This window comes from Paroedura picta, chromosome 7, assembly GCF_049243985.1.
Source record: "Paroedura picta isolate Pp20150507F chromosome 7, Ppicta_v3.0, whole genome shotgun sequence".
Lineage (NCBI taxonomy): Eukaryota > Metazoa > Chordata > Lepidosauria > Squamata > Gekkonidae > Paroedura > Paroedura picta.
The window spans coordinates 39,513,421-39,538,947 of record NC_135375.1 but is presented as its reverse complement, the minus strand read 5'-3'; the positions used below and the strand labels follow the sequence as shown (position 1 = coordinate 39,538,947).

The 25,527-nt window shown below is 42.7% G+C and overlaps 2 protein-coding genes across 6 annotated transcripts in view; one reads left to right on the top strand and one right to left on the bottom strand.

The window, feature by feature from the left end:
* Positions 1-25,527, bottom strand: part of LOC143842420 (uncharacterized) — a 93,445-nt gene that overhangs the window by 4,833 nt on the left and 63,085 nt on the right. For 2 of the 3 annotated variants that reach the window (XR_013233100.1, XR_013233101.1), the window contains one exon: positions 22,761-23,280. Coding sequence is in view for 1 of the 3 variants with exons in the window: in XM_077347576.1 (XP_077203691.1) it covers positions 286-324; positions 23,174-23,280 (146 nt within the window). In the remaining 2 variants the exon portion in view is untranslated. Of the gene's footprint in view, positions 1-196; positions 325-22,760; positions 23,281-25,527 lie in introns of those variants that run through there. The other variant, XM_077347576.1, reaches the window with a different exon arrangement.
* LOC143842419 (uncharacterized) overlaps positions 1-25,527 on the top strand; it is a 168,155-nt gene that overhangs the window by 141,948 nt on the left and 680 nt on the right. For 2 of the 3 annotated variants that reach the window (XR_013233099.1, XM_077347575.1), the window contains one exon: positions 7,122-7,629. The exons of the other annotated variant lie outside the window; for it this stretch is intronic. Coding sequence is in view for 1 of the 2 variants with exons in the window: in XM_077347575.1 (XP_077203690.1) it covers positions 7,122-7,157 (36 nt within the window). In the remaining variant the exon portion in view is untranslated. Of the gene's footprint in view, positions 1-7,121; positions 7,630-25,527 lie in introns of those variants that run through there. 3 annotated transcript variants of the gene reach the window in all.

The following is a 25,527-nucleotide window of genomic DNA, read 5'->3' as shown; positions in this document are numbered from 1 at the left end:
TTTCAAGCAAAGGTTGGATACACACTTTTCTTGGATGCTTTAGGATGCTTAGGGCTAATCCTGCGTTGAGCAGGGGGTTGGACTAGATGGCTTGTATGGCCCCTTCCAACTCTATGATTCTATGATTCTATGATATAAGTGAAAGTAATTAAACAGACAAACTACCCTTCAGCACACAAGTACAGGGGTCCCCAACCTTTTTGAACCTGTGAAACTCTGACATAGGATGGTGACCACAGCCACAAATGACGACCACAGGAGGCAGAGCGAGCCAGAAGAGGAGGGCTAAGTGCAGTGGTGGAGCAGAGTAATTCTTAAAGATTCCTTGGGAAAAATGGGAAAGAACACAATTGAAACAATGTTATTTTAAATGAAACAATGTTATTTTAAATGAAACAATGTTATTTTAAATGAAACAATGTTATTTTAATCTGCCATGTCAAGTGGATTTCTGGTGGCCAATCACAAGCCTTGCTGGGCAGAAGCCACATCTGGCCTTATCCACTTTTTAAAAAGACTTAGTGGACATTAAGGAAAGTGTTGACAGGTATTGCTTTAAGAATCACACTGAATCCTTCCTTTGGCTAATTTGTACCCCCTTCCTTGGCTCACATTGAAGGGGTGGGTGTCTTTTTTGCACCCCCAAGTAATGAATTATTTTGAAATCGGGCTCAAACCCTCTATCTGGCATTCCTTGCCTCAGCCCTGTGCCATGGAAGTGGAAATGAAGTAATTTAAGCTTTTGGCTATTAGTGGAAGTGGCATTCTTTTTCTTTTTTTCTCTTACTGGGCCTCTCCTGCAGAAAATGACTGTTGGGTAGCAGCCTTTTCATTCCAGCTGTTCTGATCATCTGATGACCACTAGAGCTTTAGGAATGCTCAGGGGCTTTTTGCACACCTTCAAAATCGCACAATGGTTGCCAATTGGAAACGCTATTGATTTGCCATAACGCACGACGTCGTAGACAATCTGCCACACACCTGAAACCAATCTGCAAAAAGCGCTTCCTTGTAGCGCTTTCAGGGGAATCCCAAAAAGTGGATTCACCCTCTGGAAAGCGCTACACTCTTGCAACCAATCTGCAACACTAGCGAAAAAGACCTGTGCGTTAACATTGTTGCGGTTTCTTCAAAGTCCCTCCTCCTGAGCCTGTCCTCCAAACTTCCGCCGAAGCGATCGCCATTTTTTTTTCTCCGAGCGAGTGGGGATAAACGCACCAGCGAGCCTCTTTCTGTTTAGAGGCTTCCCTGGCTTCAGTCCTTCACCTTTAGTCACTAAGCACAAACCACAGAAAGGCCCGTTTGCTGATGTATTTTCCCATTAATTTTTATACATTCATTCAGCCGAAAATCGAGCCCGTGAGAGGGGGGGGGGATTTTTTTTTCACTCGAGGCAGCGTGGCAATGATCATACAATCAAACGACAGCTCAAACACATTAGGCAGCTGGATGGGTCTCTCCGTTGCAACGAATCTACACAGATTCGTTACAATGGGTCTGTTTTTTTTTTTAAACCTTTCTTAAAGGGAAAGGGGCTGTTTGGGAGCATGCTAACGGCTGCCCATTGGCTGCTTGATGGCCAGGGGCGGGACGAGCTCGGCAATAGCGCTTCCTTTCTAGCGATTTCTGCCGAGACCGGAAGCTGTGGGAAACGCTACAAAACGCAACTGGATTCCACTACAAAGGCAGGTATGCATAACGACGAATTCCACTATTTTAAATGGCGATTTTTCATTCAGTGACCAATTTGCAACAAAGATCCCGGTGCGTAAAGCCCCTCAGTATAAACCCCACAGGAGTATCCTTACAGGCAAAAGCTTGTGTGAGATATTCTAGAAGGGAGCTTGAAGCATGTTACCAAGTACAGTAGTCAGCAGATAGATAACACTGCATCAGAGTATGTTTTGCATGTTATGCTGCAAGAAATGTCTTTGTTGTAGAAAGTGCTGTCAAACTACTGCCAATTTATGGCAATCCTGTAGGGTTTTCAGAAGTGGTTTGCCATTTCCTGCCTCTGACTGTTAACACATTGGGAACTTCACTGCCCCAGCTCCCATGTAGGAGCACAAATCGGGGGCAGATGAGGTGCACCAGGCCAAATGCTCCCCTGTGTGGGTGCAGGAAGAGGTGGGGCAACCTGCCAAGTCTAAAACTGTAGCCTGCATCCTGGCATGAAACCTCCAGTGCGTAAACAGTCTCTGTGTAGCAACCCTAGATTTCTTTCTTGGTAGAAAGTTAGTATCTAGGGCTGACCCTGCTTAGTTTCTAGTTTAACACCCAAGAGTTTCTGAGGACTAAAGCATCATTTATGAAGGAAAAGGTGCACTTAAAGCAACTGGGACAAACAAACCAGGATAAGATAGGATATCATTAGAGGTATTCCAAGTGGCAGAAATTAAGTCCATCGAAAGCTTTACAAGATTGTGCCATCAAATATGAAAAACAAAATAAAGACCCACAGATTAAAAGCAATCTACATTCCAGTTCTGAAAGTAGGAACTGTCAAGCACTGCAGCAATTATTTGACCAAAAACACTTAAATTTTTTATTTAAGTAAAGTGATGTTCAGAATCTTACATAAAAGAGTATAGCCATATATGAAATGAGAAATGCCAGATGTTCAAGATGGATTAAGCAATGGAAGAGACACTAGAAATCATACTGTAAATTTATTTTTTATTTTTTATATTTTTACTTTACCCTCCCCTACTGGCTCAGGACAGAGCACAACAAATACATAAATTAAACATACCATAAATTAATTCAAAGTTATAAATATTAATTTAATATTAATTTTTAATTTAAAACATCTAAAAGCCTCCTCCTCCTCCTCACAGAGAGTTAAAACTAAACAGAACAGAACTGAGGTGGGGGAGCTTAATAAAAATTCTTCAGGGATTTATTTGATTGGTGGATTTGACGCAGGGAGGTCGGTATGTTCTTGATGTAATTTCTGGACTGTGACCATATCCCTGGCAGAACAGCTCCATTTTGCTGGTCTTCCAGAACTGTTTAAAGTCACGCAGGGCCCTGATCTCATTGGGAAGATCATTCCACCAGGCAGGGGGCAGGGCTGAAAAGGCCCTGGTCCTGATTGAGGCCAATCTCATTTCTTTGGGCCCGGGAATTGAAACATATGAGACATTTCAAAAAAAAAATCAGCTTGCGTTTCGTAGATTACAGCAAAGCTTCTGACTGTGTAGATCATGAAAAGCTATGGTTGGCTTTAAAAGAAATGGGTGTGCCATAATACCGGATTGTTTCTATGCACATACTATACTCTGGACAAGAAGCTAGTGTTAGGGCAGAATATAGAGAAACAGAATGGTTTCCAGTTGGCACGGACACAGACAAGACCTACCTAGTCAATGTATATACAGGACATATCATGAAAACTGAATTAGACTTAGATGAAGGTGGAGTGAGTAAAGAAGCCATAGCCTTAAGTTTGCAAGATCTGATCAAGACTATTAATAACATTTTGGAGGTCATTAAGTCATAGGGTCACCATAAGTTTAACACACGCATACACATACAGTTCAAATAAGGGTTTCCTGTACTGCATAGGTGTAAATAGTAAGCAAATTATAATACTTTTGGGTAATTAATGTGAAATATAAATGACTCAAATTTCAAGGTAAGTAACTGAAAAGTGGTAGTGAGACTCTCAAGTGAAAAGAGAATGTTTTAATACTAAATAATCTTATTAGTCCTTGTTTGAGTCATTAGCATCAATTATCTACAAATTTAAAAGACTCCAAGTAAGCTCCCCAGACCTTAAAGCTTCAAAATAAATTATTTTTATTGCCATAATTATGAAGCCAATCACCCTTTCCTGAAAGAAAGGGATGGCATACTCCTGTCATTTCATTTGCTGAGATTTCTTTCTAATTGGTTTGCAAGATGGGCATGATTCAACTGGGTCGTTCTGGGCTGTGAAATAGGCCACAACTCTGATGCTTTCCAATGTACCTGGGAAAGCTGATGTTTTTAATGTAAGGTAAAGGTAAAGGTATCCCCTGTGCAAGCACCGAGTCATGTCTGATCCTTGGGGTGACGCCCTCTAGCATTTTCATGGCAGACTCAATACAGGGCGGTTTGCCAGTGCCTTCCCCAGTCATTACCGTTTTTAATGTACAGGCTACTAATCCCTCCAAGCCACAGACAGAGAGAGGAACATAAAATCACAACAATTTTGAAATAGGAAGTGTTTTATGGCTGCTAATTTCAACTTCCTGACATGGTGTCCCATATACATTTCCAGAATAGCCCATAAGATCCAGGCAAATTTCTGTGCCTATGGAAACACTTAGAGCTATAGAAAGCAATAAATGGTTCAAAGATCTTTGACACATAGTATCAGGAAAGAAGGGCCTCTGTGTCATGGCAGTCCTTGTAACTGCATGCAGAGGAGGGGCATGGAGAAGAAGAGTTGGTTCTTATATGCCATTTTCTCTAACAGGAGGAGTCTCGCCTTCTCTTTTCTCTCCCCACAACAGATACCCTGTAAGGTAGGTGAAGCTGAGAGAGCCCTGATATTAAGAACAGCTTTATCAGTTCTTTGGAAAGCCCACCCAGCTGGCTTCATGTGGAGGAGTGCGGAATCAAAAATGCCTCACCAGGATAGATTCCGCATAAGGAATTTGCTCCTGCACAGACTTTCACTGCTCGTAAGTTTTAGTGCTGCTTCCTCATAATGTTGGTAGCAACCCGTAGCTCTCCATCAAGTTTGCTTTGCAATGAGGGAAACTGCAAAATTCCACCTTCCCTTTCTTGTCATGCTGCAAATCAGGGCACCAACAGGGGCAAGCCAGTCTGAAGGGAGAAACATGCAACAGTATTAGTAGCACTGTGCCTGTCCTTGCACCTGCCTTTCCCTCCGCAGTTCCAGATCAATTTTTTTAATGGTGTGGTTCACATAGCTATGGGACTGCAAAATGACATGCCCTCGGTTAAAATAAAATGTTCAGTGTGCACAGTAAAATTAGTATCAGGTAGCAACCCAATCCAAAACACATTCCTATTCTGTTTTCTGGCAATGCGGTATGAATGGAGAAAGAAAGTATTTGTGTGATAAAGCAGCCCTTAGCTTAGCACCTGTGCTTTGTGTTTTAAATCTTCATTTTGAACACACAACCATCGGGGTCCAATTACTATGAACAGCCTATCACAAATCTACCTGAACATAAAGACAGACTATTATACAAAGAATCCTGAAAAGAGTTTTACTGTTGTGGCATGTCCCCGTGGTAACATGGAACTTTTTTGTTTGTTTTTTTACAAAAATTAATTTTGGGACTCCGGGAGAACAGAAGTTTGAGTCTCCAAAACCACCTCTGTGAATGGATTGGTGGCTTGTGTAAATTGACAAGCTGAGGAGCTGGGGAAAACTTAGAAGACAAGTAACTTTATAAAGAAAGAGAGGAATTGAGTCCTCTGTTGACTTCAGTCTGTCTTTTTGTTCTGGAGGTAAACAGGGAGGAAATGTGCTCAAAGGAGCAGGAAGTCTCCAAATGAGCCAGCTGAGACATAAGAGGAGACTATTGGAAACATCTCAGGAAGTTCCTAATCTCCCTATGCTAAATACACATCTCCTCCAATGCCCCCTGAAGGATACTTTTCATATCCGCTTGAATTGTACACACTACAGATCTTTCATATTCCAACACTCTTTCTCAAGATGTAGTGGCATAATCCTCTAGGTTCATCTTTCTGTAGTCTTTAAGAACTCTTTTCCAATGCTGCTATCTTAATGAGCACTATAGAGAGGCAGTTGAAAAACAACTAACTAATACAATTAATATTTTTAGAAGTTATATATTGTATGCTTTCTCATATATAGTACATATAAGCAAACACAACAGCCACTATCCAATAAAGAATTAAGTATGACTAATTGTTAGTTAGATAAAATATTTAATTTAAAACTCACTGAAATCTTGTACAATTTGAATTCTAAAATTCATCTACAGAAAACTATAAAATAATAAAGATCAATTCCAGATGAGTTTGTAACATATTTATACTGTGCTTTTCAGACTAAAAGTGAGTTTTTTCAGTGTAAATTTATGTAACCCTAATTCTCAGCTTTTAAAATCTTAATTAGCTTGGATTTATTTTCAACAAGATAGCACAAAAGTCTAATTTTCATATTAAATTTGTTGGTGCTCATTTTTAATCCAAATATCATGTTTATTTTTTTAAATAAAAAATACTGAAACCACACTATTTTGTTATTATTGTAAATGTCATATACTGCTGTAGGTCAGGTCTTAGATACTAATCTAATTTTCTAGAATGCCTTCATTTGATGTGACATACTATGCAAGTTCTTAAAACATTTAATCTGTCCTCAGAACTATGTTAATGCTAAACATGATTGTTGATTTGTGTTACATTATCGCATTTTGATACAATGGAAAGGAAAGCAGTATAATTTCTCTGCGTGTACTTCCTGTTTTATTTTGAACCACACAATGAGAATGTTTTATACTGCAGAACAGTGTCAGTTTCTTCCAGCACAAACTTTATTTGTCTATAAAAGTGCTAGGTTAAAAAAAATGTTTTTCTATATACAGAAAACAAAAAGGAAAGGAATGCATTGAAGTCATTTGTACAAACTCAAACTGTATCTGCTAAATATTTTCTAACTGCTCTACTAAAAAAAAAAAATCCAGAAGGCAAACTGACGATGAATAGAAACAATACTGGTCAGCTGCCTGTGTTGTGTGTTGTTTGAATGAAAAGTAATTTATCACTTCTGAAATAAAAGCTGTTTATTCCTGTGTCTCACTGTCTCTAAGAATCTTTACAATTTATCTGTGGGGGGAGTAAAGTGAGAAACTGTACCATTATTAGCATATGAATACTTGACACATGAAATTGGCTGTACAATAACAGAAGGACATTTGCTGTTGGTGTATGCACACAGACAAAGCAGCCATTTTGAAAAAAATGAAATGGTGTTGGGGTTAACCCTTTGCCTGTCTATCTGGTTTCACACTATTGCTTTGATTAGGACAGTCTGGGAGTAAACGTTCACATGCAAAGGTGGGGGAGGAGAGCTCATTTGCTTTAGTTTTTTTAAAAGCACTGATTACATCTATTATATCTGTACACAGGAGAAAAAAATACAAGAAACAGGAAAGAGACTCTGAAAAAGGAAACCCTGTGCATCTGCAGCTCTTCTGCATTCGTACATCCTGACTGTGAGGAGGAGGCAAATCCAGCCCATGTGTAAAGTGTCCAGGAATGAAAGATTGCCTGCTTGCATACAGTTTTTTAAAAATTTCATGGCAACAACATTGTGGTCCTTGGGTCAGATGTGTGAAACTATTTCTCAAAGAAGCTGCATACATAATTGAGGCCCAATGAAGGGTTCTCAGTTGAAGTTGCCAGGCTACATTCATTTCAAAAGCAGAGCCATTTGTTATCAAATTTAAATTAACTCTCTCTACACTGAAGCTATAGTATAGAACAGGGATTTTCAAACAGCATTTTTAAAAAAATGTGAAAGAGAAACTGTGAATAGTATACACTCCTTTCCCCCTACACACACATACAAACACACACAGCAATAACAGGTGATACACTTTATTGGACTTTTAAAGTAATAATCTTTTTTTTTTTTTAAGAAATATGAGAAATCACTAAGCTGATGCCACTTTGGAGGTACACATTGTACTTTACATACAGCAAATAAGTACATATAACATCTTTTTTGAGACACATACTTTTCTCAAAGTAAATCTCAGGACGCTGTGATGGTTTCAAGCTTTAAATGTTTCTCTTGTTCATTATTTCACACAGATAGTCAATTTTAAATTAATTTTGTCAACACTTAATGTATTGGTTAATAAATAATATTTATTAAGATGGATTTTATTCATTGTAGTAACCAATAACTGATTTTAAAAACTTAAAAAGTGGTACACCAAACACAGAAGCATTTTTGGAAATAAGCTATGTTGTTATTAATAGCTTTGTGTTTAGGGAAATGTCCATGACTTTTTAGCCTTAGGCTTGTAAAGTTAAACATGCCATGGAACTGATTTCTAAAAATATGTATGGCTGTACATATGTATGCATACAAGTCAATGTTCCAATCTGTGATTATAATAATTACATTACAGTACTATTATAGATACAACACATATGAAAAAAGACAGAGGAATTGTATGTGTCTTTCATACTCACATAAAACACACACCATGTGTGACTGTGTGAGAAGTTAAGTATATTCCTATTTAAGTCCTGGATTCAAAACAAAGAATCTCTGAAATGTGGATGCTTCTAGCCACTATAAGTTGCTGTCTCAGCAGAACCCTCTAGGTCTGAAACCTTACCTACATTCAGGAGAATGATACAGTAGAGAGGCAGAAGAGTCCTGAGGCCATTAGGTGAATCGTATCATTTCAGGCTGCTAAAACACATTTTGGAATGCCACCCTACATACCAAATAGCCTCATTGTCATGAATTAGACTGATACATTTTTAAAACGTCCAGGAATGTAGCAGCCTTTTTTTAAGACTGAAGCTTTCCTTTAACTCTTATCCAAAGCAGCTAGTGGATCACTGGGGACCAGTCTCGTATAGAGTAGCAGAATAAGGCCATAAAATCTGAGGTGGTAATATGGACAGTAACTTCAGACTGTAGGTAGAAAAAGTCACATTCTTAGGCCCATTCTGCACAAGAATCAATGTGGCTAATTGTTTACAATAAGAAATTCCGGAATTTAAAATAGTGGAATTTGGCATTATGCATACCTGCCTTTGTAGTTGAATTCAGTAGCGTTGCAATCGTTTCCCACAGGTTTCCAGTCTCACCAAAAATCGCTAGCCAGGAAGCGATTTTTCCTGTGCTTTGTCCCACCCCTGGCTGTCACTCAAACAAACAGCCAATGGGCGGCCGTTATCATGCTCCCGAAAAGCCCCTTTCCCTTTAAGACAGGTTTAAAAAAAAAACACACACACACACGTTGCAACGAATCTGTGTTGATTCGTTGCAACGGAGAGACCCATCTAGCTGGCAGGTGGTGTATGAGCTGGCGATTTATCATTGCCATGCTCCCCCGAGTGAAAAAAAAATCCCCCCCCGTGCACGGGCGTGATTTTTGGCCGAAAATAAAGCGAACTTGCAAATGGGGCTGTGTTGTGCTTGGTGACTTAAAGCAGCTCTGTGGAGGGACTGCAGTCGGAGAAGCCTCGCTGGGTGAATGAAGGCTTGCCGGTTCATTGCTCTCTGCTCGCTCCCAGAAAAAAAAATGCCGATCGCTTCGCCGGAAGTTCAGAGGACTTTGCTGAAACCACAACAATAGTAATGCACAGAACTTTTTCGCTAGTGTTGCAGATTGGTTGCAAGAGTGTAGCACTTTCCAGAGGGTGAATCCACTTTTGGGGATTTCCCTGGAAGTGCTACAATGAAGCGCTTTTTGCTGATCGGTTTCAGGAATGTGGCAGATTGTGTACGACGTTGTGCATAACTGCATTTTAGTAGTGATTACAATTTGCCACACTCCTGCTACAATAAACAGGGAAGAGTCGGGCCTCTTTCCTGCCCTACAGTGGCCCAGAAGGAGCAAAAAATGCCCCAGTTGGCTTCGTGGCACTTCGCCACACTGTGGGGTGGACCAGGGCATTTATTTTTATTTTGAAAAATAATCACTACCCCCCGCATGGTGGAATCATTCTGCCACTCCTTTGTTTTTTTTTGGGGGGGGGGGACACACATTTCAGTGGGACACCAGATGTTTGGCTCTGGCACTTATGCCAGAGGACACAAAAAGCTGAGGAGCAAGCAACTCCACAGCAACACACTGGCAGCAGCCTGGCGTGGCCCTTGAGATGCAGAATCTCACTGGGTTAGCAATTTGTGGCTTTATGGAGAGGGAACAAAATCATCAAGATACCACTGGTATCTTCACATATAAGTGGCAAGATCTGATCTCTATTTCCACAGTTGCTGCACTTTCCCATTACATCCATCTTATAACCCATTTAGCCTTTTCCTCTTATCTCTCGCTGTATCTGGCTACTTTTTCAAGAAACCTATTACCTATTAATTCTTTTTTGGGGGTGGGCTAAGATGGTTTATGTGAACCATCTGTATTGTCATTTTGTTGTTGTTTCAGTTTTTATTGTGGCCAATTACAATTTTACTAATGGGGGGGGGAGATTAAAGCAAATGTAAATTTTAAAAAATGAAGAAAGTTAGAGTTTTAACATATGTATGAAGGTTTTTCTAGAGAGAGAGATTTCCTCCCACCACTTCACACTATTTTAAAACCCCAACCATTTGCTTATTTAAAGCTCTTAGCAGCTAACAATACTACAAGGCTAGTAAATCCTACCAGCCACTCTTTCAGAATCTTTATTTACTAGGGGAAGTAATGTACCTTACTTGTGTATCCATGACAACAACGTAACATGCCAGAGCAGTACTAGAGTTTTCCTTGCAACTGCAATATGAGATTAAAAGTAAGAGGCTAAATCTTATTAAATAGCAGAAGCTTTTCAAAAGATAAAAACATAAAGTTTATGGGAGCATATGAGAGTTGCTCATCGTAATATATATGTGCTATTTTCTTTCTTTAGGTGAGGTATGTCCGTTGATTGTAAACAGTGCTGCATGTGAGGGTATGCCTGAAAAGGTACAATTTAACAATTTCTGCTTCAGATTTTGTGTAACAGGAAAAAGTGATATCACAATGGCAAAGGTGAATTGTTAACGATACCTGTTTTAAAGAGTATTAATTTAAATACCTAGAACTTTAGTTTAAAGCAAAGCGATGAGTCTATATATGTAATCCATTTAAAATTAAATAGACATTCAAATCTCTTTCTTTGCTAGTATTCTCAAGATTTAGCAACTTGGCTTAAGAACAATGGATTATATTCACAAATTCACATTAGTGATAAACAAATCTCGATTGTAAATTGAAATGTTTTGGTAAACTTTTCACATGGCACAATAAAGGATTAATGCTCCTGATCTCTAACAATTATTAAGATATATTATGGGGCCATGAGATCCCTTCCCCAGATGGCCTGAACCATGGTTAAAGATTGCATCTACACCAATTTTATCCTGATTAACAGTAAACAAGATTTCCATCATAACCAAAATCTGTAATCATAGAATCATAGAATCATAGAGTTGGAAGGGGCCATACAGGCCATCTAGTCCAACCCCCTGCTCAACGCAGGATTAGCCCTAGCATCCTAAAGCATCCAAGAAAAGTGTGTATCCAACCTTTGCTTGAAGACTGCCAGTGAGGGGGAGCTCACCACCTCCTTAGGCAGCCTATTCCACTGCTGAACTACTCTGACTGTGAAATTTTTCCCCTGATATCTAGCCTATATCGTTGTACTTGAAGTTTAAACCCATTACTGCGTGTCCTCTCCTCTGCAGCCAACAGAAACAGCATCCTGCCGTCCTCCACGTGACAACCTTTCAAATACTTAAAGAGGGCTATCATGTCCCCTCTCAACCTCCTTTTCTCCAGGCTGAACATTCCCAAGTCCCTCAACCTATCTTCATAGGGCTTGGTCCCTTGGCCCCAGATCATCTTCCTCGCTCTCCTCCATACCCCTTCAATTTTATCTATGTCCTTCTTGAAGTGAGGCCTCCAGAACTGCACACAGTACTCCAGGTGTGGTCTGACCAGTGCCATATACAATGGGACTATGCCATCTTGTGATTTTGATGTGATCAGGAGTTAAAGCTGGTATATGCACCCCAGTTAGAAGGAGGAGGAGGAGTTGGTTCTTATATGCCGCTTTTCTCTACCCGAAGGAGGCTCAAAGTGGCTTACAGTCACCTTCTCTTTCCTCTCTTCACAACAGACACCCTGTGAGGTGGGTGAGGCTGAGAGAGCCCTGATATCACTGCTCGGTCAAAACAGCTTTATCAGTGCTGTGGTGAGCCCAAGGTCACCCAGCTGGCTACATGCAGAATCGAACCCGGCATGCCAGATTAGAAGTCTGCACTCCTGACCACTACACAAAACATGGCCAATGTTAACGTTATGATCATTAACCATTTTTAATACTTTTCAGGGAAAGTGTGTGTGTGGGGGGGGGGTAGGATTGCATATAAGAGAGAAAGAGCCAATAAGAGGAGCAGTGTGATGCCATTGCATGCCAATGAAGGATAATGGTTTGAGTGTCAGACTAACTCTGGAGGGATCATCCAAGTTCATATCCTCAGCTTTCTATGAAACTCAGGCTTTTGTATTACACTTAAGGATAAAATGAAGGCATACCAAGTTTATTGCCTTGGACAAAGAGTGAGATAAAAATCAAATAGGTAGTATAAGATGGTTCTATATCAGAAGTATTTTGTTTGTACCAGGACTTTGAGTCACCTGTGTTGATTTGGGGGAAATTGTATTAAAATGAAACTTATTTCCCATGAAAATATAGGACGCAATTAGATTTCCTTGTAGTCAGGAACTGTACTGCCATGGTTTTATTTCTCTAACTAGCCTTCGTATTTAACTTCTTACCCGCACCCTGCTGTGACAATTGCTCCATCTGTGGATTTTTTAAAGTGTTAATTCTTCATAGTAACTCAGTTGTAAAATTGTTAATTAAAACCAGAGATCTAAACAGGTATACATAACATAACAAAAGGCTTAGTTCATGCCATTAAAATGAAAAATTACTATACCAAATATTTTATGTTATGATTGGAATTCAGAAATCTATGGAAAGGAGAAAAAAAACATACTGAGGATAATCTTTAAAATGCATTTGTGTTTGTGGGTATCAATCATTTGGCAATTCAGTTTCTTGCTAGAAATGTTCCCTTCCAGCTGGTTCTTCTGTCTTCATGGATCAGTTCAAGGAATCAGCTGCTCAGGTAGCCACTTTGTCCTGTTTTCAGCCCATGCTGCCCCTTAGCTGTAGCCACTTCACACAGGGGACAGGCATGGATGGTGAGAGAAAGGCCACAAAGGGAGTGCAGCTGCAGAGCCATGCTTTTCATTCCTATCGAATAATTCCTGTTCCTTTCTGCCCTCCCCCCGCCCCCCATCTTGTCAGACTTTCACTTCTAAAAGTCAAAGCAGAAATTTGGATAGGTTCCAATACATAGAGGCTGCATATTAAGAAAGCAAGTGGGTCAGAGTTTTCTTCTGCTCATAGGCAGCTCCTGGCTGAAAGTGAGAAAATGCTTTTCTCTAGTCTCTCAGACAGTGTCCATTTTATTCTATAGTCAGCTGTAAATGTGCTTATACATTCACAAGTCAGCTCCAAAGCTGGTTCTTAAGTCTGCTTCTGGGAACATGTGCTTATGTAGCTCTGCCCTAAGGCTGACTATTTAAAATGTTTAAAGAATTCATGCTACACTTATGGGACTTGAAAACTGCAATGTTACAAAGTAGAAAGCGATCTAGAGGCTTTAAAGAAATGGGGCTGGACCCCATGGCTAATGGAAGCACACTCATCTGGTACAAGGAGGCTTTAACACACAAAGTTTTCTGTTTGTGCTAACAACACCTTGTACCAGAGCAAAGTGCTACCATAAACAGAATAATAAGATGCAACCTATAGTTAACTGTGTGACTGCTTACCCATGTTAAAATTCTGGAAGTCATGCAGCAGAGTTACACCCTTTGTGGAAGAATGTCTGCTTTTACTTTGCATGTCCCCTTTTCTGGCTGGTTGCCAACTCCTGGGTAATACACTGCCACCCCCTGGTCATAGTACAGGGTTGCCAGCTGGGAGGACCAGGACTCCTATCAGCCCCTTTCACTTTTGAGGCCTCATCTCTGTGCTTCCCACAATAGCAGCACATGAGCACTATGGAGATATTTACTGCAGGATACAGCCCGCAGAAGGGTATCTACTTGCCAAGCTCCCTCTCCTGACCCTCGGTCTTCCCCTTGTGCTCAGTTAGCATTTCCAAGATGGGAGAGCTCGGTGTGGTTAGAGAACTCCTGCCAGCTTTAAATTTATAAAGGATATATTTTAAAAACTAGGGTCATAAGCATATCTTTAGCACAACACAGAGTTAAGCAAAAGAGTCAAAAGAAATTTGATTAAACAGAATCCTTCTGTCACTTTGTTAAAACATACACTATCTGATGTTAAATATAGAGTAGGTGCCTTTGCTCATGGTGCAGCCACATGATCCAAGACAGCTGCTCACCTATTTTCCTCAGTTAAAGCAAGCTCCAACTTTGATGGTCCGCAGGCGAAAAAGTACCTCTTCCTGTGGTCAACAGTAAATGGGTGGGCGCAGTAGGCAGGAGGAGCAGAGGAGTGAGAGGGCCTGGAGGGAGGGAGAAGTCTCAGGGCCATTTCGCACGGCTTCAAAATAGCACAATGGTTGCTAATTGAAAACGCTACTAATTTGCCTTAACGCACGACGTCGCAGACAATCTGCAACACTCCTGAAACCAATCAGCAAAAAGCGCTTTGTTGTAGCGCTTTCAGGGGAATCCAGAAAAGTGGATTCACCCTCCGGATAGCGATACACTCCTGCAACCAATCTGCAACACTAGCGCTAAAGACCTGTGCGTTACTATTGTTGCGCGTTCTTCAAAGTCCCTCCTCCTGAGCCTGTCCTCCAAACTTCCGGCGAAGCGATCGCCATTTTTTTTTCTCCGAGCGAGCGGGGATAAACGCACCAGCGAGCCTCTTTCTGTTTACAGGCTTCCCTGGCTTCAGTCCTTCACCTTTAGTCACTAAGCACAAATCACATAAAAGCCCGTTTGCCGAAATAAAGTCCCTTTATTTTTTACACATTAATTCAGCCGAAAATCGGGCCCGTGAGGGGGGGGGATTTTTTTTTTATCACTCGAGGCAGCGTGCCAACGATCATACAATCAAACAACAGCTCACATTAGGCAGCTGGATGGGTCTCTCCGTTGCAACGAATCTACCTAGATTCGTTGCTATGGGTCTGTTTTTTTTTTTAAAAAAACCTTTCTTAAAGGGAAAGGGGCTGTTTGGGAGCATGCTAACGGCTGCCCATTGGCTGCTTGACGGCCAGGGGCGGGACGAGCTTGGCAATAGCGCTTCCTTTCTAGCGATTTCTGCCGAGACCAGAAGCCTGTGGGAAACGCTAAAAAACGCAACTGATTCCACTACAAAGGCAGGTATGCATAACGACAAATTCCACTATTTTAAATGGCGATTTTTCATTCCGCAAACAATTTGCAACAAAGATCCCCGTGCGAAAAGGCCCTAAGTGAGCCCATTGGAGGGCAATTGGGGAGAGGGGAAGTAAATACACTACCCTGCCCTTAATCCACCAGGGAAGGGCAAGCAAGCAGCAATCCCAATGACAAGCAGACAGAAACCAGTAAAAGGAAGAAGGCATACTCACCGGAGGATGGAGAATAGGGAGTGGATAACACCCTGGATTGAGAGGGAATGGAAACAGGCATAGGCTCAGTGGTTTAAGAGGGAGGAGACAGGGTTGTAGAGGAGAATAAAAGAACAGAAGGCAAGAGGAGAGTTTGTTGGTTGGCATTTGAGGAGAGAGAACGAGGGGAAAGAAGCTACAAGAGGTGCAGCATTGTTTGGTGATGGAGAAATGCAATAAAACATTTAGAAGCAAAATAACCAGCAGCCTATGTGGTTCTTCAAGGGGCAGACAAAATGGCAGAGGGCGGCAGAGACAGGGGGAGCTTGCCGCCCGTCGCCAAACATAGTCATATAGCTTCTTTTACAAATTTATAGATTTGTACTAGTCCTCTTGCTCCACACAGATTTGCTCTTGGATTTGTATTGTAATATCATTATTAAACTGTTCTAAGAATGTTTTACCTTTTGGGCTTAATAGTTTTAGTGTTGGCCTTTTATGAGTTTTGCTGTGTAGTATTATTGTATATTGTTGTAACTTTTCTATAAAAGCCCCTTCAAGAGTATTGTGCTTGGCGTGCTAAGCATAGTTCTCTTAAGTAAATAAAATAAATTATACTATTTTCTGAAGTCTAGAGTGAACTTTCAGACACTCAAATTCCTTTGAAACCACACTTAATTAAAAGCATTAATGAAATTCCTATTCACTGCTCTGTGACTACTTTGTTATTAACTTTTTTGAAAACAAGATATAGCTAAGACTATTCCAGTTCCAACTTTGGTGTTATATAAAGGAGCAAAACGAATGCAACAATTCAGTAATGAAACATAATTAAATTGGACATAGTGGACAAAGAGTATTTTTGCCGGTTAGGAGAGTGAGAAAAAGATTACTAAACCAGAAAAATGTGATATTCTGGTGTAATAAATGATCCCCGTATCTGTGATAAAATGCTAACACAAAGCTCAGAAGAAAACAGGAGAGAGAAAAGGTGAAAGTCTTAGTCTGGGCAATGTAAAGAAGTAGAGGGACAAGAACTGCGAAGTTCCCTTCACACACATCCAAAGAATATTTATTTGCTTTGCCTAGTAGGTGGGGCTTTTGTGGCAGATAACTTTTAATGAGTAGATTTTGATATAGGATTTTAGGTTTCTGTCCTCTATAGCAGATGTTTTATATGACTGTTAGAAATGTGCGCTTGAAAAAAAAAATCAGAGTAAATTCTCTGGGCTATATCAGGACATAAATCCTACAAATTAAAAAAAAAACACGACATGGCTACTCATGATGGGGCTAAACCAAAAAAGGAACAAAACCCAACCTTAACAGGTAAGAACTCAAAAGTTGAGCTGAACAATAAAAATAATGTAAAACTTGTTAGTTGTTTATTATGGTGCACAATTAAAACAGAATAAAAACTTCTTAAAAACTATACCGAACTAACAGCACATAGAACCAAGGACCAAACACGTTTCGACCCTTCCGGGTCTTCCTCAGTGGTCAAGATTATGATAATACACTCTATATAGAAATATACCTATATAGAACTCTCTATAATGTATAGCTCAATGGTTGAGTGGGATCTATAATGTGCAAATTGTATCCTTTTTGGAGACAAATTCCTATGTTATGTCCCTAAAGTCACCACTCTTCGCTATCATTAAGTTCAGTACTCAGTGTAATCTCATGTGCGTCAGAAAAAGCTTGACCACTGAGGAAGACCCAGAAAGGTCGAAACGCGTTTGGTCCTTGGTTCTATGTGCTGTTAGTTCAGTATAGTTTTTAAGTTTTTATTCTGTTTTTAATTGTGCACCATAATAAGCAGCTAACATGTTTTACATTATTTTTATTGTTCAGCTCAACTTTTGAGTTCCTACTCATGATGGGGAACACATGGGGACATTCCGCACAACCGCCAATGTAGCCAAATGTAAGCGCTACTGTAAAGTGCTAAAATTAATAGTGGCAGGTCTTGACAACGCACACAGCCGTTTCTAGCAGAAAAAAGGCTCTCCCACAAGCACTGTTTTTGTTACCCACAAATTTCAGGTCTTGCCGGAATCGCAACAAAGGAGGCAATATTTTTCTGCGCTTTTTCCTACCCCTGGCCATCAATCAAACAGAACAGCCAATGAAATGTTGGGTTTGTGCTTCCAGAAAGCCCCTTTAAAATCTGTTTTTTAAAAACCCGAAAACACCACTAGCAACGAATATTTGTTCATTCGATGTTTCAGAAAGACCTTTTCACTGGCGTAGAAGCTGGTACCTAATTGTTTACTCTTCAAGTAACCCCCCCCCCCAATAGGTGCAATTTCTGGCCGAAAATAACAGGCAGTGTCAAACAGGGGTCTTTATTGTGCTCAGAAAGTTTAAAGACAATTGCAGAAGGGAGCTTTGTTTTACTGTTAAGCACTTCTGTGGAGGGACTTCAGCCGAAGAAGCCTCGCTTATTCATTGCTTTAGCTGGTTTAAGGGGGAAAAAATGGCAATCGCATATCCAGAAGCTCAGGGGCGAGAGCTAGGGAGGGACATTCTTTCTACCACTATATTGAGAATGCACATGTCTTTTTCGGATGTGTTGCAGGTTGTTCTCAGTAGTGAAGCAGGTTTTTTTAGGGGGAATTTACTTTTTATGATTCCCCGAATCGTGCTACATTGAAGCGCTTTTTGCGGGAGTGTTGCGGATTGTGTACGATGTCATGCATAATGTTAAAAAAAATAGCATTACACAACAGTTAGACTTCAACAACATTAGCGCTGTGTAGCCCATGGTTTGTGGTAAGGAGCAGATAGGCATGAGGCAAATTGATGCACTAAAGGCTACCGTGACAGCAAAGAAATTTATTGAAATACAATGGATACCATTCTTTGCTTTCATTATATTGGGTTTTAATAACCACAAAAAAGTTATGAAGCCAATATTGCATGAAGGGCCAGATGGTTGATATAATGACAAAACAACTAATTCTTTTTATTACTGAGAAACCCCTGAAATATTCTGTAGGCTTTGAGAAACTCCAGAAGTGGCATGACTGGTTGCGAAACATAGCTGTAAACATGCTACTTGGGGCACCTCTCCTTCCCAGCCCACCCAGGCCCATCATTGGCCATTTTGGGAGGAGTGGTTGGGTCAACATGACCATATATGGTCATATCCCTTGATAAGTGTTTTAAAAATTATAAACATATATTAAAAATTAATTAACTCCCACCCATTTGGGGAACCCTTGCAGGGCTATCAAGAAACCCCAGGGCTGAGAAAGCCTGCTTTAGAACCCTGGTTGAGAAAGCCTACTCTAGAACATCCAAGATGTCCTGACTCCTATGGTTTTTGAGAACTTAGAAGTTTCCATTGCATGCTATATGACAGCCTTTCTCAACATTTCTGAAAATACAGACAGTGGAATTTTCTGAGGTCACACTGTCCCTGTCTAAAGGAGCTAATCTTGCCTGCTGAAATTGTTTAAGCTTCTGAGCCACAACATCTTAGCATGCAGCTCTGTGAAGGTTTGCAGGAATTTTTCATGACCTTTAAGCTTTAGAGGAGGTAAAATCAGCTAGGAGAATAGGAGCCTGAAATAATGCCAAAAACTCTTCCTTAAAATCTGTCATTTGTTTTTATAGATATATGTGCTTTTATAATTTTAAAAAACTGGATACAGTATCTTAGATCCTTTTTATTTTGGAGAACAGTCCTGTTAAAGGATTCTCCCACCTTTCTGGTGGACTAAATACTGGCAACCAAGTTTAATGGCTGCCTAGATCTTGGTTAGCTTGCCAAAGAGGGATGTCTATGACAGAATCGCCAACCATTCCTTGAGGATTGGTAATGATTCAGGCAGAACTTTACAAAGGATGATGTTTGGACTGAGGCATGCTTTGCTTGTACAGCATGTCACTTTACCTGTTCAGAAGTGAAGAGGACTACACTTCTGATTGTGGGAAAGTTCCATAATCTTTTGTTGTTCCAACCTTTTCTATATTAGACAATCAGGACATCACTGAACATGTACATTTATTGTGAATTGCATCAAATCCTAACTCCCAAAGGAGAAGGCTTTTAAAAAATTGCCTTGCAGTGTTTGAAACTGGGGGCCATTCTGCACCCAAATATAGTGAAATGCTTACCTTATGAAGATGCCATATTTTTTGGCCTTTTGCACAATGTTGCCAGTTTCCCATGTCCATCCAGCAAACTGCTACCAACACCTTCCATTTTAAAGCGCTAGCTGGGGAATTGCAAAAAGTGGATTCCCCAAGCAAAAAAGCATCAGCTAGAGCAGCGGTCTGCAAGCTTCCGCTTGCCGCGGACCGCTGCGGAGTAGTGGGTGGAGAGGGCGGCCCGGGGGCCCGTGCACACGCGGCAGCCCCAGCGCGAACGCGCTTGCGCGGACTGCCGCGCACGCACACTTGCGCCCGGCAGGGGTGCAAACGCACATGCGCGGCAGTCCGCACATGTAACTTTGCGCCGCCGCCATGCGGGTGGCCGCGGCTTCCCCTCACCGCCCCTCTGGGCCGCGAGCAAATCGGCCGCTAAATCGGCAAGCTTCTCTTCCCTCCCCTCCCGAAGTGAGAAGCTTGACGGGCCACGAGCTAATTGGCCGCTTTGGCAGCCGATTTGCTCGCAGCCTGGTGAGCTTCTCGCTTCGAGGGGGGGAGGGAAGAAGGCGCCGCGGCCCGGCGCCGAGGCCTTCGCAGCCCGGCGCCGGGCTGCGGCCCGCGGGTTGGGGACCACTGAGCTAGAGGAGAGCAATCAGCAAGCCACATTCTAAGGAAATGCATAGGGGTGTATTGCTATCTCCGCCTCCAATGTCCCGCCCTTGCACCCACCTCCCTCTTCCTTCTCCCGGGATGGGTTTGTGTTTTTAAAGCAAACTGCCCAGGCAACAAATAGGCATTCAATCATGCAGGCAAAGCAAAGAAATTTTTTCCTTCACAGTTTAAACACAAAGCATGCCTCTCTAAAAAATTACTCCCCCCCCAAAAAAAAAAATCAGGAACGAGATTAGTCATTTCAAGATTACAGACCCATAATTCCATAAGGGGTGCATTTAGATGCATAGGCGTGTCAATGAGAAGTCTTACTTAAAAAAAATTAGCTGGCATCGCAGGCCCTTTAAAGCATGGAGAAAGGGGATTGGATGTCCGGCTTGTATGACAGACGGGACAGAGTTGTGTGTAAAGCGTGATGCTCTCTTCTGCCATTTCAAGCAGGCATGCAGAGTGCAAGGAGTGCGAGAAGGCAGCAGATGAAAGTGAGAGAGCCAGAAGATGACAAATGGCCAGAGGTGCGATTATTTTTAGCATTATGCCATTTTGCTGGCATAACGCTATTCTATTTTTTTATGTGTGGAATTGCCCAGTGATATGTAGCTGACAATGGTCAGGATGTTATAATTTGTTTTGTACAAATTTCAAAACCAAGTTGCCACATAGCCCCACCCTCTTTATTTGTTGTTGTTGTTAGGTGCAAAGTCGTGTCCGACCCATCGCGACCTCATGGACAATGATCCTCCAGGTCTTCCTGTCCTCTACCATTCCCTGGAGTCCATTTAAGTTTGCACCTACTGCTTCAGTGACTCCAGCCAGCCACCTCATTCTCTGTCGTTCCCTTCTTCTTTTGCCCTCGATCGCTCCCAGCATTAGGCTCTTCTCCAGGGAGTCCTTCCTTCTCATGAGGTGGCCAAAGTATTTGAGTTTCATCTTCAGGATCTGGCCTTCTAAGGAGCAGTCAGGCCTGATCTCCTCTAGGACTGACCGGTTTGTTCTCCTTGCAGTCCAAGGTACTCGCAAGAGTCTTCTCCAGCACCAGAGTTCAAAAGCCTCAATCCTTTGATGCTCGGCCTTCCTTATGGTCCAACTTTCGCAGCCATACATTGCAACTGGGAGTACCATAGCCTTGACTAAACACACTTTTGTTGCAAGGGTGATGTCTCCTGCTTTTTAGGATGCTGTCTAGATTTGCCATAGCTTTCCTCCCCAGGAGCAAGCGTCTTTTAATTTCTTTGCTGCAGTCCCCATCTGCAGTGATCTTGGAGCCCAGGAAAATAAAATCTGTCACTATCTCCATTTCTTCCCCATCTATTTGCCAGGAATTGAGAGGACTGGATGCCATGATCTTTCTTTTCTTGATGTTGAGTTTCAAGCCAACTTTTTGCACTCTCCTCCTTCACCCGCATCAATAGGCTCTTTAGTTCCTCTTCAATTTCTGCCATTAGAGTGGTATCATCTGCATATCTGAGGTTGCTGATATTTCTCCCTGCAATCTAGATCCCAATTTGTGGCTCCTCTAATCCCGCCTTTCTCATGATGTGCTCCACATACAAGTTAAATAGGCAGGGCGACAGTATATAGCCATGCCGAACTCCTTTCTCAATTTTGAACCAATCAGTGATTCCATGTTCACTTCTCAGGGCCATTCCGCACCAGGATCTATGTAGCAAATTGGTTGCGGAAGGAAAAAACACCATTTTCAATAGTGGAATTCGTCGTTATGCATACCTGCCTTCGTAGTGGAATCCAGTTGTGTTTCTATCGTTTCCCACAGGTTTCCAGTCTCGGCAAAAATCGCTAGCCAGGAAGCGATATTGCCAAGCTTTGCCCCGCCCCTGGCCGTCCAGCAGCCAATGGGCGGCCGTTATCATGCTCCCGAAAAGCCCCTTTCCCTTTAAGGAAGGTTTATTTTTTTAAAAAACACACGTTGCAACAGATCTGCGTTGATTCGTTGCAACGGAGAGACCCATCTAGCTAGCAGGTGGTGTTTGAGCTGGTGTTTCATCGTTGCCACGCTCCCCGTGAGTGAAAAAAAATACCCCCCCCTGCACGGGTGCGATTTTCGGCCGAAAATAGAGTGAAAAATAAAGGGAAAATAAACCAGCAAACGGGGCTGTGTGTTGCCTGGTACTTGGTGACTTAAAACAGTTCTGGGGAGGGACTGCAGCTAGGGAAGCCTCACTGGGTAAATGAACGCTCGCCCGTGCGTTGATCTCTGCTCGCTCCGAGAGAAAAAAATGGCGATCGCTTTTCTAGAAGATCAGAGGAGAGAGCCAGGGGGAGGGACTTCGCAGAAACCGCAACAATGGTAACGCACAGAACTTTCCCGCTAGTGTTGCAGATTGGTTGCAAGAGTGTAGCGCTTTCCGGAGGGTGAATCCACTTTTTGGGATTTCCCTGAAAGACCCATTATGCATGGGGGTTTTAGCGCGCATTCGGGGTGGAATGGCGGCAACTAAAATCACCGATAACGCACAGTGCCAGCGGCAACTGGCTGCAGATTCAATGCACGCCACTGAAAAAGCCGTGTTAGCGGAACGCGGGAGAAACCGCAGCTTCCTTGACAGAGCCCAATGGCGCCACGTGCATAATCGGGGAGTTCTGGGTTCAGCGGCAGAGGCAAAATCGAAGCGGCTGGTGGAACACCGCGGCAGGCGGGAGGGCACCAAAGGGAACGGGGACAGAAAGGCGTCCGGAGATCCCAAAGAGGAGGGGAAGCAGGGGAGCCCCGGAGGCAACAGGCCGGGGTGCTGAGCACCGGTGGGGAAGAGGGGGCAGCATGTCCCTATGAGGGACGGCACAGAGGCCACCGCATCGACCACCCACCAATCCCCGAACCCTCTCCCAACCACAAATGACAGCAGAGGCGAGGGGGTATGTGAAAACAGACAAACTTTATAAAATATTAAAACAGTGTAAAAAAGTGCAAATAGTAAAAAACAGTACAAACAAGGGAGAACAGCAAACACAATACGCAAGGGGGAAACAGTAAGAAAGGGGATGACCTAGGGGGCAGATGGAACGGGGCAGCAAACAAGGGGAGGGGCGAACCAGGAGGCAACTAAGGGGACGGGAACGCGGCGATACCTGAACCCCCCGAAAGTCCAGCTTAATGGCGGCGGTAGGTCCACGACGGCAGCTCACGTGGGTGGCAAGGAGGGTCCGGCAGCACTGGAGTCCATCGAGGCATTCCCCTGCAAGGGGGAAAGAAAGGGACCCGGGTGAGGGAGTCGGCCGTACCAGCAGTCCCTAGAGGGCCATGACGGCAAGGCGCCGCAGAACGGCCAGGCAAGTGGCCTGGGTTCGCACAGCCGCCCGTTGCCGCCATACACACCCTCCTGCTGACGCAACATCCATGTGGGCATTCCGGCCTCTGCCCACATGAGGTCCAGCAAGTCCGCATGGGGAGGAGGCGGCCCTGGAGTTTCAGTGGCAATGGCCCGGAGCGCTTCGAAAAAGGCTGCCCGCAGCTTCTCAAACATCTCCCGGCACTGCCGTGGCGTCCAGGAGTATCCAGCGACCTCCAAATACGCGGAGGCCCCACGAAAAATGTCGTGGCAATTGACCAGCTGGCTGGTCATGAGCCGAGCGCGTGGCCCAGGGACAGGCAGTGGAGCAAGAACAGCTCCACTGCCCTGCATTGCCACCGGGCCCCGTCGCGCCGCTCTCGCCACCTCCGCAGCATGGTTGCAAGTGACCAGCCGCGCCCAGTTCCCGCCCCTTTCTACCATGCCCCATGGTGTCCGGGTCAGACTCTCACGAGGGGCACTGGGACTGCCCCCCACGTCCCCAGAGAAGCCAGCAGCCCGCGGATGCCTCGCTTCCTCTTGGCTCCACATCGATGCCTCGACACCCACCACTCCGGGTTTTGCCGTGCCCCATCCCGTGCATAACCGGTTTGCTTCACGTCTTCCCCCTCCGCGTTTTCCATGTGAAAATCGCTGTTTCGTTGGCCGTACATAATGGGCCAAAGCGCTACAACGAAGCGCTTTTTGCGGATCGGTTTCAGGAGTGTTGCAGATTGTCAATAATGCTGTGCATAACAGCAAATCAGTAGCGATTTCATTTTGCAACCATTGTGCAATTTTGAACGAGTACGGAATGGCCCTCACTGTTGCTTCTTGACCTGCATATAAGTTTCTCAAGAGACAAATAAGATTCTCTTTATAGGCAAGCTATTTGGTTATTTTAGGTCATCAGGTGTGACAGATGGCCTTATAATAGTAAGAATCCCCACAAGTAAGTGAATGGTTAAAAGAGATCAACAGGCAGCTCCAAGTACTCTAACTGGCCAGCAGCAGCTGAGAGGGAATTGATATAGTAGTTGTATGTAGAGGGAGATCATTCTGGTTCTGTTTCAGAGAGACAGCGACAGCCTTCTGAAAGAACTTGCCCGTGCCTTAGCTAAACATATGCTCTGAGGAGAACTTGTAGTTAAAGAGTCTTTACTCAGGGCTGATCTCCACAGTGTCTGGACAACTGGGACAGATATTTTGGCAGAGGGAAACTGGGCAGTGAGGTAATACTCCTAATTCACGCCAAAGGTGAGGGGGAATTCATCTAAGGGTAGAAGGAGAAAACCTGCCCAGTTAGAAAAAGGGGAAATCAGGTATGAGGATTTCCTCGGACTTGTGTGAGATGAAATATACTTCACAGAACTCAGAGGGATACTGGTACTTTTAGAAAAGGAAAGTGGAGGTACTAGTAGTGGATCCCAGCCTTCTAGAAACCAGGAGAGCTCAGGGAACTAAAAAAACAGAAGACCATAGACAGAAGTGTCTGGGTAAACAGAAACAAAACCCTCTCCATTGTAAAGCAATCCTAACTTCTAAGGAAAAGACTATGAAATCTCAAAAATTTGTTTAAAAAAAACTAAACTGTAAAATGACTGATCTGTGTGCAAAATGTTAAATTCCTCATGTCCACTATGTAAAATAAAATCTTCTGTCTGTGCCATTCTGATAAAGGTTTAAAGAAAATGTTCCAGGACTGAGATAAGCCAAGGGATCTGTCAGTAATGGTGTAGGGTGGTCATTGTTATTTTATAACAAAGAAACCATGCTACAATGGCTGTTCAGTCTGTGAGGAAACAACATTTCCTTTTGGAGAGGAAAACTTACTTCAGAGTGAGGAAGTGCATGAGGATCTATTATATCAGGTCTAAGGGGGGGGAGAATATCAGTATTAATAATGATGGCATTTCTTAAGCAGCTAAGCATTGCTACTCCATTTTTTTCTTGTAATCAACATGGTATAACTTGAAAGCTTGTATACTTTCAGCAAGAAAACTTATTCCCGAAAGGGTACAGCCTTACCCATTGTTAGCTAGTTCTTTCAACTAATTGGATCCTGCACTGGATCTACTAGTTAAGCAAGGAAGAATGGTCACTAACATATTTAAGTTAATTGTATAAGCATACATTTACTTGCACACAGGTGCA